The sequence below is a fragment of the Drosophila busckii genome, chromosome 3L (genome assembly GCF_011750605.1).
Source record: "Drosophila busckii strain San Diego stock center, stock number 13000-0081.31 chromosome 3L, ASM1175060v1, whole genome shotgun sequence".
Taxonomy (NCBI): domain Eukaryota; kingdom Metazoa; phylum Arthropoda; class Insecta; order Diptera; family Drosophilidae; genus Drosophila; species Drosophila busckii.
In genome coordinates this window covers 1,459,129-1,476,504 of record NC_046606.1, presented here as the reverse complement: position 1 = coordinate 1,476,504, position 17,376 = coordinate 1,459,129, and the positions used below count along the sequence as shown (strand labels likewise).

General features: G+C 39.0%; 3 protein-coding genes across 6 annotated transcripts; 1 reads left to right on the top strand and 2 right to left on the bottom strand.

The window, feature by feature from the left end:
- Positions 1–4,351: 4,351 nt before the first annotated feature.
- Positions 4,352–14,150, bottom strand: LOC108600942. Of its 4 annotated transcripts, none has more exons than XM_017988782.1 (5): positions 13,845–14,150; positions 5,504–6,105; positions 4,969–5,446; positions 4,638–4,860; positions 4,352–4,569 (listed from the first exon to the last, which is right to left on the bottom strand). In XM_017988782.1, exons 2-5 carry the CDS (start codon positions 5,856–5,858, stop codon positions 4,411–4,413), a joined length of 1,215 nt encoding a protein of 404 aa, XP_017844271.1. In that variant the 5' UTR covers positions 5,859–6,105; positions 13,845–14,150; the 3' UTR covers positions 4,352–4,410. The 4 variants fall into 4 exon arrangements, with proteins under 4 accessions (XP_017844271.1, XP_017844270.1, XP_017844274.1 ...); XM_017988781.1 differs by lacking the exon at positions 13,845–14,150 and adding an exon at positions 8,791–8,921; XM_017988785.2 differs by lacking the exon at positions 13,845–14,150 and adding an exon at positions 8,791–8,920 and having other exon boundaries at positions 5,059–5,446.
- Positions 14,151–14,972: 822 nt separating this feature from the next.
- Positions 14,973–15,566, top strand: LOC108600457 (protein LLP homolog). The gene is made up of 2 exons (XM_017988046.1): positions 14,973–15,232; positions 15,286–15,566. The coding sequence occupies exons 1-2, from the start codon at positions 15,047–15,049 to the stop codon at positions 15,538–15,540; spliced, it is 441 nt and encodes a 146-aa protein (XP_017843535.1). The 5' UTR covers positions 14,973–15,046; the 3' UTR covers positions 15,541–15,566.
- A 359-nt stretch (positions 15,567–15,925) lies between these two features.
- LOC108600456 (syntaxin-17) lies at positions 15,926–17,330 on the bottom strand. Its single transcript, XM_017988045.1, has 2 exons — positions 16,574–17,330; positions 15,926–16,516 (listed from the first exon to the last, which is right to left on the bottom strand). Exons 1-2 carry the CDS (start codon positions 16,884–16,886, stop codon positions 15,948–15,950), a joined length of 882 nt encoding a protein of 293 aa, XP_017843534.1. The 5' UTR covers positions 16,887–17,330; the 3' UTR covers positions 15,926–15,947.
- Between the last annotated feature and the right edge of the window lie 46 nt (positions 17,331–17,376).

The window sequence follows — 17,376 nt, the reverse complement described above, 5'->3', positions numbered from 1 at the left end:
CAACTGCAAAAAACAATAAGCGCGCAATATGAGAATCAAAGTCTATAATGGAGCTGGAGCTCGACCTTGCTAGTGGTCACTCAAGTGCTGCCACAATGGACATGCATCAGTTACAGCCTATGCGTAATAATCTGAGGAAGGAAGTACGTTTAGCTTCATAAATTAATTGTGGTCAATATGCAGATAGCTCGAGCTATAGCCATAACTTTCAGCCACAATCTACGCTTGACAAAGCCGTCAAGCGCTTCAGCCTGTCAGGCGTTAAGGTCAAAGGCATAAAACTAACATAAGAACTGTCAGCCACTTGCAACGCTTTAATTAGTTGAGACACAGCAGCCGAAGCAGCCACACAGCATTTAAACTTAAATTAGTTTTTAATGAAAGCTGCGTCCAACGCACCCACAACAACTAAAAGCAACAGCAACAACGCAAACTGTTGTTGGCTGCTTGGTTGCCTCTTGCGCTTAGCTGTAAAAAACGCACGCCGTTTGCTTAATTGTTGTTATAATTACTTAGCGCTGACTTTGCCTGCCTCGTTTTTCTTTTTTTTTTGTTTATGTCTTGGGCTTTACAGCTGTGTGTTATGCAATAGACACGGCTGCGGCTTCGACTTCGACTTCTGCTTCAAGTTTAACTTTGGTTGCGGTTTTTGGCTTTCATTAATTTTGTTTAGTCGCTTGTTTTTAGTTTTAGTTTGTTAACTATTTTGCGTTCTTTAACGCTGCCCACGCTTTGCTCCTCTGCTTTTGCGTTATAATTATTTTTAATTGCTCACTGCCTGACCTTGAGCTGTTTTATTGTTGTTGTTGCTTGCCACCAACTAACGGTAACATATATGTTATGGCCAATAGCACGCGCGTCAGTGTCGCGCACCGTTTAAAATGTGAGCATTGGGCGGGCGCGTTTTGTGGTTTGTTGACCGCACTCAAACTATAAATAACTAAAATTAATTGCAACTAGATTAGAACTGTCAAAGTCAAGTGATTGCACAGCCAAAGACGAAGGCTTCATTAAAAGAATGTACTAAGACTTTAAGCTTGGCAGTTGGTAAAACTAACAAAAATATATATAAATATTTGTTGATGGAAAGTAAATCAAGGGGCAGCATTGGAAAGCTATAATAAAAGGTGATTTACTATAATAATTGGTGATTTTAATTTAGTTTTATATTTTAATTCAATTGTGAGTAAAAGTCTATACAAATTAGTTAGTCAACTTGAATATTCTGTTTTCAATTTAAATAATTTAAATATAAATAAATATAAACAGTCCAATAATACATACTATAAAATATAAATTTAGTAAAGTATTTACGCATTAATGAGAAAAGCTTCAAAGAACAATTTGTTGTTAAGCTTAAAAGTCTGTTGCGTAATACAGTGCGTATAATTAATAATCATTAGCATTTTAGCTCTTAATTAATTAAACGTTATTTCAAATAGCAGCGCAGACATCTTTTTAACAAAAATAAGCACAGCTACTTAAAATAAATTGAGCTCAGTAAGAATATAAACTGAAATGACTCATCAGTCAAACAGTCAATTAATTTATCTACTTTAAACTTTAGCCTAAGCAAATGCGCAGCTAAATTTAAAACTATTGTTAGTCTACTTAAATATATGTTGCTCATTAGAGCTAAGCTTACCTTTTGCTAATCTTCTAGCTGCTTTATTTTCACTGTATATAGCACAGCTTGTGTTACTTGCTGCAAGTTGCTCGACAAACTGACCTGCCGCAATTTGTTGGCTGCGCTCACTTTGAACTGATTATGTATTTTGCTTTAACGCGCTTTTCTCACACACACACACACAGACGCAAGCACGCTGACCAACTGACATCAAATATTATGTTGGCCCATTTCTTATTTTGTGATATCCTTTGCACACATTAAAGTTGACGAGGCGTGGCAGCAACACTTGACGCTGATTTTCACTTTCAAGTTAACAGTTTTTTGTGGTTGTTTTTTTTGGGTATTGCGTGATATTTTGTAGTTATTGTTGTTGTTTTTTTCTACACCATTTATGCCATTTAGCTGGGTTTGCTTTACATGTTGCACGTTTGTAAAACTTTTGTTGGTTTTCCGTTTTGGGCAGAAATCACTGAAGTGCAACTTGCCAAAATAGAATCAAAGACCGCAGCACATAGTAGTATACACATATATATATATATGGGGGGATGTTGCCTAATCTTACATAATAGCCCTTCTCTAACACTCGAGCGTTTGGACTGTTGAACTCTTAGACGCTGCAGACTTGTGCTTTATGCCGTGGCGGCTATGCGAACAGGTGTGAAGCGAAGCGCGGTTGCCGCACAGCTTTATAGAGTTTGCTGCTTCTTTAAGGGGCAGGCTATTGTGAAAGAGCAAGAGAGTGAGCGTGAGTGAGAGAGCAGTTGCTACAGTTTTGCTTTAATTTACTTTCGTTGCTTTGGCTGCCGCTGCCGTTAGGCGGAAGTGCAACAGGAGTGCGCAACTTGCAGCAGCGCCACTGTTGACCCATTACCTTTTCAGCCAAGGTCAACGGCATCTAACTGTAACTGTGTTGTTGTGTTGCTTGCCAAGCGTTAAGCTGCAACTAAGCCCAACTTGCTAATTACCCCTCTTGCAGTTTATAACAGCTCCAGTTAATTTGTTAAACAGCCACCACAAGTTGTGAAAGGCGACAACGAAAACGTCCACGCCCACCAGCGGCTTGACCCTGAGCCAGCTCCACGGCCAGCGGCTGCAGTCACAGTGGTTGACCGCCTAGGACGCTGTCTCAACTTAACACGATTTATGATGCGTAATTTATAGCTCACTTCGAAACATATCATAAATTACTTAATTTGTAACAAACTATTTAGTCGTGTTGTTAATCTAAAGTAGTTTGAAACTCTTGCCTCTTTCAATATAAATTTGTAACTTTGATTACATACTGCTCAACCAATTAAAACTTATTAAAATAACTCTGTGCTGATTGCAACAAACTTTATTCTGTTATCAACACAGAGGCCTCTGATTGTAATACTAAAAGATTTATTTTAACTTTTTTAACTATTAATAATTAACACTAAGCCAGACCTGATTGGGTTTTTCCTAATCCTTGCAACGAATGTTGGGTCTGTTTAACACTCCCAATCTACAAGTTTATCAAATCTAAAAGCAAAAACTAATTAAATAATTTGTTTTTAAATTTGATTTAAAATATTTTTTGTAATCCTTTTCTTTTATTGTTGACTGTCCACAGTTGACATTAAATAAATAAATAAAACTTTTATCAGTGTAAGTCGCCAGTACTTTACACCTTTTAAAATTTAATATTCAAAAGAGTCCTTGCTTAGAGGCATCAAATTGAATTAAATTCGAAATCAATCCACATTCAATAATTTAGCAAAGAGTCTAAAATACAGTAGCTCGATTTTTATGCTCAAGAATCAAAGAATTTTAATGGCTGTAAAATCAAGTCAAGCAGGCTAAAGACTTCCATTTAATTTATGCATTTTAGCATAGCAACAACAACTGGCTAAAGAACAGCTCAATTATTTATAAGCAAAACTCTAGCTTATGATGTTGCAAAATTAAAATTCACTTGTTAATCAAAAATTGAAATTGTCAGACCAAGTTTTTAGCATAATAATTTTTTTTTTATTCATTTTTTGTTGTTTTGCACTATTGATAATCATTCATATATGTTTTATATCATCATTTTTTTTTTGTATTTTTTTCACACTTTGCATACGCTTTAACATAATTCAGGCATACAGCATTCATTTCAACAGATATATACTTCGCCAGTTATTTATACTCGTAATACAATACACATACACATAGGTAAGTTTACACAAATACATTCATCAATCGCTACATTTCAGTTGTTATCATCAACATAAACTAAATTCACTTGCTGTGTTGCAATTCATTAAACATAAAACAGAAGCTACTAAGTATAATAGTTAAATACAAATAAATAAAATATATATGTTTAATATCTGGTTTTGTATTAAGGCTATGATTAATAAAATTTAGCATTTTTTTGCATGTTTTTTTTTTGTCATTTTTCGTGTTGCATATTTTGAAAATTTTTATTGCATTTTATACGAGTTTTGTTTAAATTTTTGGTATTATAATGTTTTTTTGTTTGTTTGTTGTTTTTGTAACTGTGAACAATTAAAAACTACGCATTTACATTGATTTTGTTATTACTAATTGTTAAATTGTTTAGTGTTTAAGTAAGTTAGGTGCTAGAATTTTGATATTTTTGCAGCATTTAAATTTTTTATAATTTTTTTGCATGATTTTTTGTAGTTTTTGGCAATTAAAATACTAATTAAAATTGATTTTTTTGTATGTTTTTTGTTTGTTTGTTGTTTTTTGCCTTGATTGTTTGCATATGTTGCTGTTGCTGTTGCTGTTGCTGTTGTTGCTCCGATCAGTTAGCAGCACTTGCGATTGTTGTTGGCACCGCTGACGAGCTTGCAGTGCTGCATATCGGAGCGGCGCGGACGTTGACCTTTAGCCTGAGCGTCGCGCACCTTGTTGCCACGCTTAATGGCGCTGCGGCCGAGCTGCTGCTGCTGCTTCTTGGTGTTGCTCTGTGATAAATGAAATCAAAATCGATTAGTTATACTTTCGGCTAGACTGACTCGACTGACAGACTTACCTTCTGGCTCTGACGTGCCAGCGTCTGCTGCTTCAGCTCGGCAGCTGCATGACGATCATAGCGCGCGCTATGCGAACGCTGCGACTGCGAGACGGCGACAGTTGCTGCCTGGGGCGTGGCGACAGCGGCGGCGGACTCAGTGGCCTCTGCTGCCGCGAGATCAAGATTTACAAAGCTTTCGGTGCCTGCCTGGCTGCTTCTAATACTGTGATAAACAGACATGCTGCCAATATAAACAAAAAAAAGAAACACAATTAATAAGCAAATATTAAGTATACGCTGGGTGTGTGCGTGGGTTTTGGGGCGCATGTGTATAGCAAAAATCACCAACCTTGGATGCTCAATCAATAGATTCTCAAAAGGTGATGCTTCCATATTGATTGGCCCAATCGAGGTGAAGCATGGTGGCGGTGTTACGTACCAGGACTCCTCCATCAAAGCGCCCGCTCCAGCGCCAGCTGCCAGCTCGCTGCCCGTGGGCGATAGTGACGGCGCATAGAGCGACTGACTGATCAGCAGACCAGTCGTGTCAGAGTCGCCAGCGGCGGCGTGCACACTTCTGGGCGGGCTTAGGGTGCTGATGCTCAGCGGGCGTGCGGCGGCACGCGTGCGCTGCAAATAGTTGCGCTGCTGCTGCGGCCGCGGTCCGCTGTACAGGGAATGCGTATTGACATGCTGGCGACGTCGCGCGGCTGCTGCTGCAGCTGCCGCAATGGCAGCAACATTCGGCTTGGGCAGCAGCTCGCCCACAGAGAGCTCCTCCTCGGAGTCGCTGCGTGGCAGCGAGTCCGACTCGCCATCCTCCTCGTCTGTAAGTACAAAGTGAGTTAGAGATTGAAGCTGAGCTACCAGCTGAGTGGACGTACCTTGCTTCTCTACAATATACCATTCGTCCTCGTCAAAGTCTTCCTCCTGATTGGGGCTGAGCAGCTTGCTTAGATTCGGCTGCTGCTTGTTGCTGCCGCTGCTGCTGCTGCTGCGTTGCTTATTGGCCTTGCCACGCTTGTTCTTGCCCGCAGCACGCTTGCCACGCTGCACTGTGCCGCGGCTGTTGCCTGCCACCGAAGGCGTCGATGAGGTCACTTCAATTACATCGCCCGCTGTTGGCTCCTGGGCAGGCTCCTGGTTCGACTTGGCGTTGGACTGCTGAGCTGCGTTCGCTTCACTTGTATCAGTTGCTTGCTGCGCTCCAAATAGAAACGTTGCGAGACTGCTAAGCATTATACAAATGAATTCAAAGGCTGCGGCGCTGCTTCGATTGAACGATTGTTCGATTGATTGCTATGCTTATTGCTTATCGTTTGAGTTTTGAGATCAAGCTATATATATTTGGAGATTGCTCGGTGTGTGTGTGTGTGTGTGTATATTATATGTTTTATATGCTTTATTTAGTTGTCAGTCTTTTATTTTTCCTTTTTGTTTTGTACGCTTGTGTGTTCGTCTTTGTCGTTCAGCGTTGGATTTGTAACTGCAAATAGAATAGAAAAGAAACAAAATGAGCTTAGCAAATTGTGTGCACAAAAGAAATTGCGTAATTCGCACAAATACAAACAGAGCAGCGTACAGAGCGTGGGCGTATGCGGCGGCTACTTAATATTATATATTTAATTACTTTGCAGCGCTTATGAAAGTGAAATTGGTTATTTATGTCATTATTTTGTTGATTACGCCTGTATTTAAATCAATACAGTTTGACAAGCACTGCACTGACAGTCGCTGCCAAGTTGATAGCAGCCCCCACCCCCCAGCCACTGCTCAATCGCATTGGGTTCAAGTCTTCTGTGCATGCGGCTAGCATATGATCAAAGCAATTATATACGAGTCTATATAGACACACACACGCACACACATACACTAACGTCATTTAAATTGTGCGCACGTCATGACAATAGAAACATCTGTAGCTGTAGCTGCAATTTGTATCTGTGTGTGTTTATTTCTATCTCTAGTGCCACTTAGCTGGCTGAATTGAACCAAAGCGTTTTGCTATTTCCAGTTTTTGTTTTGTTTGAAATACATAAAAAACTGTGCCAATGGGCAAACGAATACGAAAAACTCTGCGCTCTGGCAATTTGATTATTGTTAGTGAAAACTCTGCTGCTGCTGAAGCAAACAAAAGCAATTTAGCTGTAGTTGACCGCAAAACTAAGACTAACTAGCTAACAAATCTTGCTTTAGGTACGCGGCTGCAAGTGAAATCTGCAGACAAATATAAACATAAATAAAACGTAATTTAAACCCAAGCACGACTGCTGCTGCGACTAACTAGAGTCAACGCCAAGTTAGCCACAAGCAATTTGTTGTTAAGCCCCAGCACAACGCTGAACTGTAAACTTTAGCCTGAGCGTAATGTGAGCGAAAGTGGAAAATAAATGCAGCAAAAAATGTAAACAAAAATATAAAATATATAAATTTTAATTAGACAGCTATCATAGCAACTAAAACTAGATTAAACAAAGCATTGAAATTATTAAAAAGAACTCTGAGTAATTTGGTTGTATATTTTTTAAGCTGCTATAAAATTTAAAAAGTTATTAGCACTTAGTGTTTGCTTTTTTTCATAATTAATAAAAAAATATGCACACAAAAATATATTTAAATATAGCTTGTAATTAGACAGCTAACAGGCAATTTAAATAATATTTTTGCATTGCTTTTATATTTTTAAAAACTAAGCGAAGCATTCACATTTTAAAAAAGAACTCTGAGTAACTTTGTTGTATATTTTTTAAGCTGCTATAAAATTGATTATTATTAGTAATTAGTGTGTTTCTTTTTTGATAATTAACAAAGTCTGAGGTAAAAAATACGCACACATAAAAATATATTTAAATATAGCTTGTAATCAAGCAATTTAAATAATATTTTTGCAACGCTTTTATATTTTTAAAAACTAAGCAAAGCATAAATCATTTAAAAATAAATGTGAATAATTTTGTTGCATATTTTTTAAGTTTTAATAAATTGTTTGCTTTTTTGATAACTAAAATATGTTTAAAAGCTGCTATAGTTGGCATGCCCCGCCTTAAAATATAAACAATAGCAATTGACTTTGACGTGCGGCATGCCGAGCATGCATATTGCAAATATAAAAAGAGCATATATATGCCATATAGTATTATGGCAACCCCAATGGTTCCTATTTGGGAACTGCAGTTCGTGTTGGCATTAAAGTGTGTGGCACGTTTCGTTTTGCTATTGCGCTTCAAATGTCAGTGCAGCGCTTTTACTTTTATTTTGAATTATTTTTAATATTCGCCAATTTACAGCTGATAACCCGAGCAAGTAAACAAAAGCCAACGACTGACATGCGAATGATATGGACGGACATATAGACATGTAATCATGTAGCGTATGAATTTCACTTTTGTCAGCTCACAGTCTTTTGTCTTTTGACAACCTTGAAGTGCAGCTAGGAGCTGCTGCTATTTTATTTTAGCCACAGCAACAAGACCTTGAATTGCTTATGCAACTATATATAAAGATATATATGCGATATATATGTGCCATGGCCTTGGCATTGTAAAGTCAACAAACTGGCGCACTTTAGTGCGAATTGATAAGCTGCAACTCAGTCTATATGCTATAGTATAAACTGTATCAAAGTCTGGCATGTGTGCCAGAGTCGAGAGTTCACAAACGATTAGGCTAATGAACTTGAACTAATTGCAAAACTATCAATTGCAGCAAGTTATGAAATATTTATTAATAACAATAGATAAGCAAACAAAGGCAGCTTGGTGGCTATATCTAAAAGTTGCTGCTTTTGTTTAACAGTTAGTTCTGCTGCTAATTATGCAATAATTTGACAAATGACGTCAGTGGCGCGGCCTTGTCTACTGCTTTTTGCAATTTATTACAAGTTGAAACAATCAGCTGATCGACTCACCTGCTATTGCAAAATTAATTGCTAAATGTTTACACACCCACACACACAGACGCAAAACAATAAAAACTGCAGATATTGCAAAGTCGACAGTCGTTTGCCAACTGAAACAGAATCAGAATCAGCGCAGCGTCCAACGGCAGCGGCCAAAGCAAATGCTCAGCTGTTTGACTGTCTGTGTGTGTGAGAGCGTAAACTAACAGTAAACTGTTTAGTTGCAAATTTTAACACTTGTATAGCTTAGCTTAGCTTAAGTTTAGTATTTACCCAAATGAACGCGTTTAGTTTGGCCGCCTTTAGTTGTTTTTCACACTTTTGTTATTAATTTCTTTCAGTGCACTGCTCTGCTGCAGCGCCGTTTGACTTGCGTTTGCTTTCGAATATCAAAGACAACTGACGAGCGCGTTCGTTCGTCAGCAGCAGCTCAAGTCATGGTCTCGCCCATTAACAAGTGCGAGAAAGAGCAAACGAGCGAAAGCGCGAGAGAGTGAGCGTTACTAAACATATAATTATGTATTTTTTTAAAACGCAAAAAGCCAAACGCCACAATAATAACAAAGAGAGTGCGCGCGCGGGGGGCGTTGAGCGAGTGCAGCTGGTAAACAAAAGCGAGAGAGAGATACACACACACACACCCAACTTATGCTCTGAGCGCACAGCTGAGCAGTAGTTCAGTTGTTGATCATACGCAGAGTACGTGTTAGTATTTGTTTAGGAACAGCAGCGCCCCAACATGCGCGCTCTCTCGCTCTCTTTTTCTATGCGCTCTCTCAGCGATCAGCTGCGCCAACGTTTGCGCACTGACACACTTTTTTTTTATTTTGCTGCTTCCCCCACTCCACACTGTTTGCTGCTGCTCTGCCCTCTTCTCTGCCTTCACTGTTAGTTTTGTGTATCTTTTGCTGTCGCTGGCAGACGTCGCGTCGCTGCTCTTGGCGCTGACTAAGCTGAGCGCCATAAAAAAAAGCGTTACAGCAGTAGTTGGCACAGCTGCTGCTCAGCCCCACTACACCCCTCCACCAACTAGTTGCTCAAAGTTCACTTTGGCGCATGTTCAATACAATTCTTTATGTTTGTTTAATGCCAAGTCATGGTTAGAACTGCTAAACTAGCCGAAATGCTAATCAATAGTTGCTGCTATTTTGATATTCAGCAATTGCCAAACGCTGCAGGCAATCTAATTAATTAAATAATATTATTGCATTGTTTTTTTTTAAAGTTTTTTATGCTTCACAGCGTGCGCATGACTTGAAATAAAATTAAAATGCTAAAAGCTGCAGCTTTGTTTTATTAAATTCATTTATATGCGCTGCTACTTAAAAAAAATAAATAAAGCGCAGCTGAGCTACATTTTTAATTAATAAAATTGCTGCTTACTTTGAAAACTAATTATATATCCATATCAACTGTCTTGCATCAGCTCAGTGCATATAATAAAAATCAGCTTAAAATTTATTGCTTTTATATACAAAACAGCTACAGTTCCCATATGCTATATACTTGCAATAATATAATTATGAACGAACCAAAATTCTTTTGGCAATAGCTAAACAACCTCGTCAGCAGGTTCAAGGTTATATACACCCCAAAATTTGTGTGTGTGTGTGTGTGTGTATTTGTTATATGCAGTTAGCTTGCTTGTTATATATTTATAGAAATTTTCTCATGCAACAGCTGACGAGAGCCAAGAAAGAGGCCAACAGGCAAAGTTTTGTATACAAAACAAAATGTTGTTATTTTATATTTTTTTAAAACGAAAACAAATTTTTTATAATTTACACGCGTCATGCGTAGAGCACAAAACGTAAACAAAATTGGCGTCAATAGAAAATGCCAAAGCGAAATAGAAAACAACGCAACGTAAACTAAATAAACAAAATAAGCGAATGAAAGTTTTTTTTATCTAATCAATGTTTACTGATAAACAAACTGCCAGCAGCTTTTGGAGTTAAGCGTTCCAAACATAAACAAATTCGTTTATAACAAATGTTTGCCAATGACGTTGGGCGGGCGGTTTAACTTCAAAAAAAAAAAGGCTGCGACGCATAAGCGCCCAACCACCCCACGCAGCAGTCAACTCTGCCCCAATGCTCAGTTTATAATTAATGCGCAGTTGCCTACATAATTTTGCTCTACAGTGTACACTGCGCAACAAACTTGCGACTGGCAGCAGAGCGCATGTGGTAATCTGAGCTAGAAACGTGCGACTTTATAATGTTTCTAAGCTGACGCAAGCATTTATAATGCGACATATGTCACTGCATCTGATACAGATACAGATATATCTCTAACTTATAAACAAAGGCAGCTTTGTGTGTGTGTGTGTGTGTGGCAAGCCTTTTGGGCAGGTTCATTGTATTCTGCGCTTATCACCTGATTGCTGATAATTATATATATGGCCATAAGAGCAGGTTCCAGCAAATACAAATACATGCAATTAATTTTACTTATAGACAGCAGACAGCAGTGCAAGTATTTCAAGTTTTGTGCTCATTGTTAAACACTTAACAAAAATATGCATATATCATTTATATATATCGTATCAAATGACGCGACAATTTAATTGCGACGCAATTTATGTTTAGGTGAAATTCGCTGGACAGACAGCACGCATTTTATTTTATCACTTTGTTTATCAGTTTTAGGCCAGCAGGTCAACTGTCTGTCTGTCTATATAATATATGTATATAGTCAGTCAATTAAGCAATGTAACTGTCAATCAGCGATTACATCAGTGAGTGTTATCAAAAGTAATTAAAAGCGCAGCTGTTGCTAATGGCAAATTAAATAATACCTCAGTTTGAAACAAAAAAAGTAAAGTAATGTATAAATATAAATTAAAGCTGTATAGTGCGTCAAGCTTTGATTTAAGGGTTGAAATTTAATAAGATAGTAAGCGTAGCAAAAAAAAACCAATTACTGTATTTGAATTTCAATATCTGTTAACCCTCTTGGCTGCTTGGCTACGCCACTGCGCAGAGCATAGCTGCCAGTAAATCAATAATAAAGCACTAGCTATATTTAATAGCATCTAAAATCTTTTTTAAGCCATATAAAGTTATAAACTTATTGTTGCTGCAACAAATTGACAAACTCTGGCTACAAGTGTAAAAATTCTCATGCTCTGCACTACAAATTAATCAATACATAGACACACATACACACGCATAAAATTTTGCAAGCAGTCTGCAGCATAATTATAAATAAAACTAAGCATAAATTTATGCTTAGCAGTCCCCACTCCTCCCTTCAGCACTGACGCTGCCATAGCCTGGCACAGTTACAAGGCCTAAAAATAGCTTTGGTCAAATTGCAGTTAACGTATAATTAGCGCTACTGTTAAACGCATTTTCTCTCTCTACATTTCTCTCTCTCTCTTTCTCAGCCTGCCTCCTGGCCACCCTCTGTAAAGGCATTGGCACTTTTGTTTACAAACAAATTGCTTGTGTGTTTGACCTGCGCAGTGCGCACACAAATCCAATTTTTTTTACAGTTAGTTACAAAGTAACAAGCACACACATGTCTATGCTATATATAAGGATATGGGTTTTCCACTGCAGTTGGCATATACACACTATATATGTTATATATAGAGAAGCGTTTGCCGTAGCCTAAATTTAAATTTGAAACTGGCTTTGGGCTTTGGGCCGTGTTAATTTTGCAGTCTATTGATTATTGCTACTGCAAATCAGCGCTCAATGGCTCAATGCCAAACCAGCAAGCTACACGTCAGCTATTAACATATCAAGCTGATGGATATATATATATAATACAGTGGTGTAAACTACCCCACAGTGGGCAGCAAGAGCGGCGCAGAGTATGAGAGTGCGCCCAGCTAAGTACAATAGCCTCTCTCTCTCTGTTTCAATTTGACAAGCAGCTGCGTTTAGAAATTATGACGTCATTTTATATAAGACAAAACCCTAGAGATTGCATAAGTTACACATATGCATGTGTGTGCATGTATGTGTGCAGTTTGGCTAGCACTGTAAACAACTCAAAAGAAAACAAATTTACTTTTTGCCTTTTCGCCTTTTGTTTACAGCCATAAATCAGCTAAAAAGGACACAAAAACAAAACACTTGAAGCCTTTTGTATACACTAATGCATGTGTGTGTGTCTATGACTGATAGACGTAATTACAGTTAGCTGCAGACGCTGACTAACTTTCTAATTATAGCTAAGCGTATTAACAACGTTTGGTTGGTTGGCCCTTAGGAATGCGTGTTGCCATTTTGTTGCCTTAGCCTAAACCTAAACCGCTTACTTTTTGGGCTACTACCTGGTTGGTAGCACAGGTAGCGCGCCTAATGATGACTTAATTGTTGACGCGTCTCTAAAAGTTGCAAGTGGCAACAACAAAAATAGCCAAGTTGGCTTAGCTTGTTGTTGCCAATTAAATTGGCTGGGCAGTGGCTGCTGCTGCTGCTTCGTTAGTTCAAGTTTAAGTCGTGTCTGATCTCGAGCTCACACACACACACACACATCAGCTGTTTGCTGTTTATGTTTTTTAGCAGCGCTCAAACTTGATTTATCTTTTCGCTCTCCTGCTCTAGCTGCAGACAATGCCTGCTCCTGGCCTCAAGACCTGTTCCTTGCGAGACCTGCATGATTCACTTGGGATCTCTTTTGGCTCTTGTCTGTACCCTTGTCTAAAATATATAAAGGTTGACTGGCTATATATTTTTTTATTTTGCGGTTTTTGCTTTTATACTTGGCACTTGTCCCATAAATTTTCAATTTATAACAAATTTTAACATTGCTTAGAATTTGAGGAAATTAATGTAAGGCTGCCAAACAAGGTGAAAAACAAGCTGCAGCTCATTGTTTGTTAGTTAGCACAGTGGCGTGCATAGCAATGCACAGTGGGGATCAGCATATTGACTTTGGATACGCCACTGCAAATTGATTAGAATCATTGCAAATGTGCAAAACGTGATGCAAGTCAAATTTATGTCTTATAGGCAACAGTTTTGCAGTCACTTATACATATGTATGTGTGTTAGTGTGTAGACAAGTTCTGGCCAAACTACAGTGAAGCAAACTGCATATATATTTATATTATTTTTATGCTTGGCTGCTCTTTATGCATTCAACTAAATTCAAAATTTCACACACATACATACACAACACTTGCCTTTGTATGTGTGTGTATGTAGATTTCCAAATGCGCCTCTTGTAGCTTTTTCTTTATGCCATTTTTTTATGTTGACTTCCGCAAAAGTTTTGTCTTTGCTTTTTGTCTTTTGCGTTTTGCTTTTTGAGATTTCTGTGTGTGTGTGTCTTTGATTGTATTTTATGGGGGTTAAAATTGCACTTACTTGCTGCTTAGCTTTTATTGATCCAGAATAGTACCACAAACTTTAGCTTTTTGCACAAAAGTATTTATAAATGTTTTTAGTTTTATAAATTTCAACGCACTGTTGTGTTTGTTTTTTGTTTTATTTAGGCTGCTCACAGGGGTGAGAGAGAGTAGAGTGTTTGTCTTTGTGTGTGTGTGTTTCTGTTTGTGTTTGTGTGCAAGAGTGTGAAGTAATGGATGCAAGAGTAAATAAAACACAACACAAACTCCGTGACGTATGCTAACAACGACTGACGACGAGCGAATGAAGGCAGAGGGCTCCAGTTGCCAGTTGCCAGTTGGTGGCTTGGTTAGGTTAGATTTGCTATTGCTGCTGCTGGTCTGGTCTACAGCTGAGCTCGACACACTTACCCTGATTATTGCTGCCACTGCCACAAACGTTGCTGCGCCTGTGCGAGCGAGCGAGAGAGAGGGAGCGAGACAGTGCAAGTAAACACTACGCAGATACTCTACGTTACTCTTGTAGATACGAAATTGTTAATTGCCTTACTTATTTACTTTACTTTTGCCCTTTATTTACTTTAGCTTAGTTTAAATGAGCAAACACTCTTTCTAAGCGTATCAGCAAGTCGTTCATGCTCTAATCAACAACGTAATTATTTTGCTCTCTTGCTCTCTTGCTCTCTTGCTCTCTCTGCTCTCAAACAGCTTAGCAGCTGACTTTTGTTTTGTACACAAAAATCATATTGCATTTGCTGAGAATGAGAGTGAGAACAGGTTTTCATGTGCAGAGCAATGATGATTATTTCTTTTTAACACACAATAAGTACATACAAACTTATGTACACACACAAAAAGTTTCTGTTAGCTAGAGTGCGGGGCTAAAATGTATTTTGGTTCATTTATTTTTAAATTTAGCAGCTGAGCAAAGTGTAGACATACAATATATAATTATTGTGCTGTAGTCTAAAATGTTGAAATCAGCATATGTTGAATTTGCTATGCAAACTTATTTTACTTTAACGATTGATATTCAAATTAACGCTAAACAGCAGTATGGCAACGCTAGCTATGCGCATATTTGCGTTGCGCGAAGTTGGCTGCACTTTAAAAACCTATCGCTTATCGATACATTTATATGTGATAAACATATGTTGCTCTACTGCACGTGTTGATAGTTTGCAACGCATATTATTTTAAATTGCTATTTAACTAAACAAAATGGGCCGCAATAATCGCTCGCGCAAGCGCCGCGATGAGATGAACAAGATAAAGAAGGCACGCTACGATGCCAAGGAGCTGATACGTCTGAAGAAAACGCTTGGACTGCTGGACGCCGATGGCAAAGAGATTGCAATGGAAGTTGCCGAAGTAGCAGAGATTAAGACAGCCAAGGAACTTAAGAGAGTAAGTTTGCAACAATTAAAAATGTGAGACTTGACTAAGAGTTACAACTACAGGCGGCCAAATCCAAAGAAGAACAAGAATTGCGCTTTGAACACCAAGAGAGTCTGGAGAAGGGCAGCCAAGTGGTGCAGGTCAACGAGAAATCAGGCGTAGAGCATGTGTTCAACAGCAAAACGCTTAAAGATCAGTTTGGCAACTACCCAGCCTGGTTTAAGAAGAAGAAGACTGCCAAGCGCCTACGCAAGAAGCAACATTCGCAGAAGAAGAACTTCAAACAAGCTTGGACTACGGTCAATGTGCCGTTGTAAAAAGCACCTCTAGCTGTTAAGTTTATAGCATAGGAACAGTCACTGAATTGTTTAACATTAAGAGTTTATATTGCGATTAAAAAAGCCTTAAACTAAACAAAATGGCGGGAGTAACAAATATCATATTTAACGCTTAAACAGTAAATGGATGCTACTAAAAGAGAGCTTGTAAATTTTGTTTTCGAGAATGTGTCGTGGCCTAGACAGCGTATGAATGAATAGATCACTTAAAGGTACTGCATTGCACATAAAAAATCACACTAAATACGAAAAAACCAACATACCAACAAAGATGGAACTCCTCCTTATTGTATGGAACAATAGCTGCGCACGCTGCAGAGCACGCCCGTGGTGGCGGCTTCTATGCGTTGCGTTCTGCTAACTAAAGCACGACAGTTGCTTGCAGGTCATTCAGACTTTTCCGCCAGCTCCAGTGTTTCAGTAGAGTCGCCCTCCTGTTGTGCCTGCTGCTCCTCAATGCTGCCATGCAGAACACTTGGATTGCTTTTCAACACCGAGCCACCAGTAAAGCCAAGAATGCCGCAACCAACGGCAGCCAGACCGCCAGCTTTCATGCCCGCTACTAGGCCAATGGGACCGCCAACACAGGTGCCCAGCATGGCGCCCACTAAAGGATACATTGCTTTTTTATAGTAGAGCGCCCTGCGCAGCTGCTGCTCGCCCTGCTGCACATTTTCCAAAGCCTCCTCGGCATTGTCTGCTATGGACTGCACGCTGGCAGCTTGCTCCTGGGTTAGCTGATGCATTCCATGAAACATGCCATGCAAGTCCTGTATTTCATGCTGCAGATGCTCCATTTGTTCCAGACACGACTCACGCTGCATCAGCTGATGCTGCTCTAGTTGAAAATCTGTTTGTAGCTGTGGCAAGGCTTGTTGCAAAGCGGGCAGTTGATCTATATCCGCTGCGGGTGCATCATCTTCAGACGCGGTGCTGGGAGACTTTAGCTGCAGCTCTAATTAAAGATTGAGGGTTAAGATTTTTAGCTTATGCATAAATCGCAGCCACTCACCTGCAAACTTTTGCATGCCTGCGAAGGCCTTGTCCTTGCCTGGCTTCATTAGCTCATCGAAGCGCTGCTGATCTTGCTCAGCCAACTTTTCACGCAAAGCATCCATTTCTACCAGCAAATTCTTTATCTGTTTGATGACCCGCATGGCATTGAGTTCCTCTTTCTTGATCTTTTGCCAGTCGCCCAACGCCAGACTCTTTTCTATATTGCTGCGATGATTTTGCAACAGACTCAAGTGATGTGGCACGGCCATATCCTGGAAACGTTGCACCGATAGCTCGGCCTGTTTTAGCGGCAGTCTATCGCCCACCATGTTGTAGATTAGTATGAGATGCGTGTGAAAGTGAAATTATCAATGAATGGCCTCCTCCACCCACAAACGCGACCGCAGCCCACAAAAAAGACGCAATTACACACTATTTGCAAGATTTCTCTGCTTTGACGCTCCAACGCGATGAGTGTGCAATGAATTAGCTTTTCACAGTTGGACTTATTATTCAATTACGTTGCTGATAATATTTTCTTTTGTTTTGTGTGCACTCCAATTGCAGCTGTTTATTTTCAATAACAATAATACTGCCCGCATAGTACGTTAATGAAGATCACACAACAATGCTTAAACTGACGTCACAAACTACAAAATACACAATTATATGCCTTTTATTTGATAAATATTGTTGCTGTTCACAAAAGCACAAGTAATACTAGCACATATCATCTAACATGTGACGAACAAGTGCAGAGTAGCGACTGTCATCCAACATTTTAAGCAGGGCTGCATTTAATATAGTGGCAGCACTTTA

Bases quoted from the DNA above. Each gene is read 5' to 3' on its own strand.
- LOC108600942 (XM_017988782.1), bottom strand. From the start codon at position 5,858: ATGCTTAGCAGTCTCGCAACGTTTCTATTTGGAGCGCAGCAAGCAACT. The intron at 5,447-5,503 runs GTACGTCCACTC...TTGTACTTACAG, and splicing joins GTATATTGTAGAGAAGCAAG to ACGAGGAGGATGGCGAGTCG. The intron at 4,861-4,968 runs GTTGGTGATTTT...TTATATTGGCAG, and splicing joins CTATTGATTGAGCATCCAAG to CATGTCTGTTTATCACAGTA.
- LOC108600456 (XM_017988045.1), bottom strand. From the start codon at position 16,886: ATGGTGGGCGATAGACTGCCGCTAAAACAGGCCGAGCTATCGGTGCAA. The intron at 16,517-16,573 runs GTGAGTGGCTGC...ATCTTTAATTAG, and splicing joins AGGCATGCAAAAGTTTGCAG to AGCTGCAGCTAAAGTCTCCC.
- LOC108600457 (XM_017988046.1), top strand. From the start codon at position 15,047: ATGGGCCGCAATAATCGCTCGCGCAAGCGCCGCGATGAGATGAACAAG. The intron at 15,233-15,285 runs GTAAGTTTGCAA...TTACAACTACAG, and splicing joins CAGCCAAGGAACTTAAGAGA to GCGGCCAAATCCAAAGAAGA.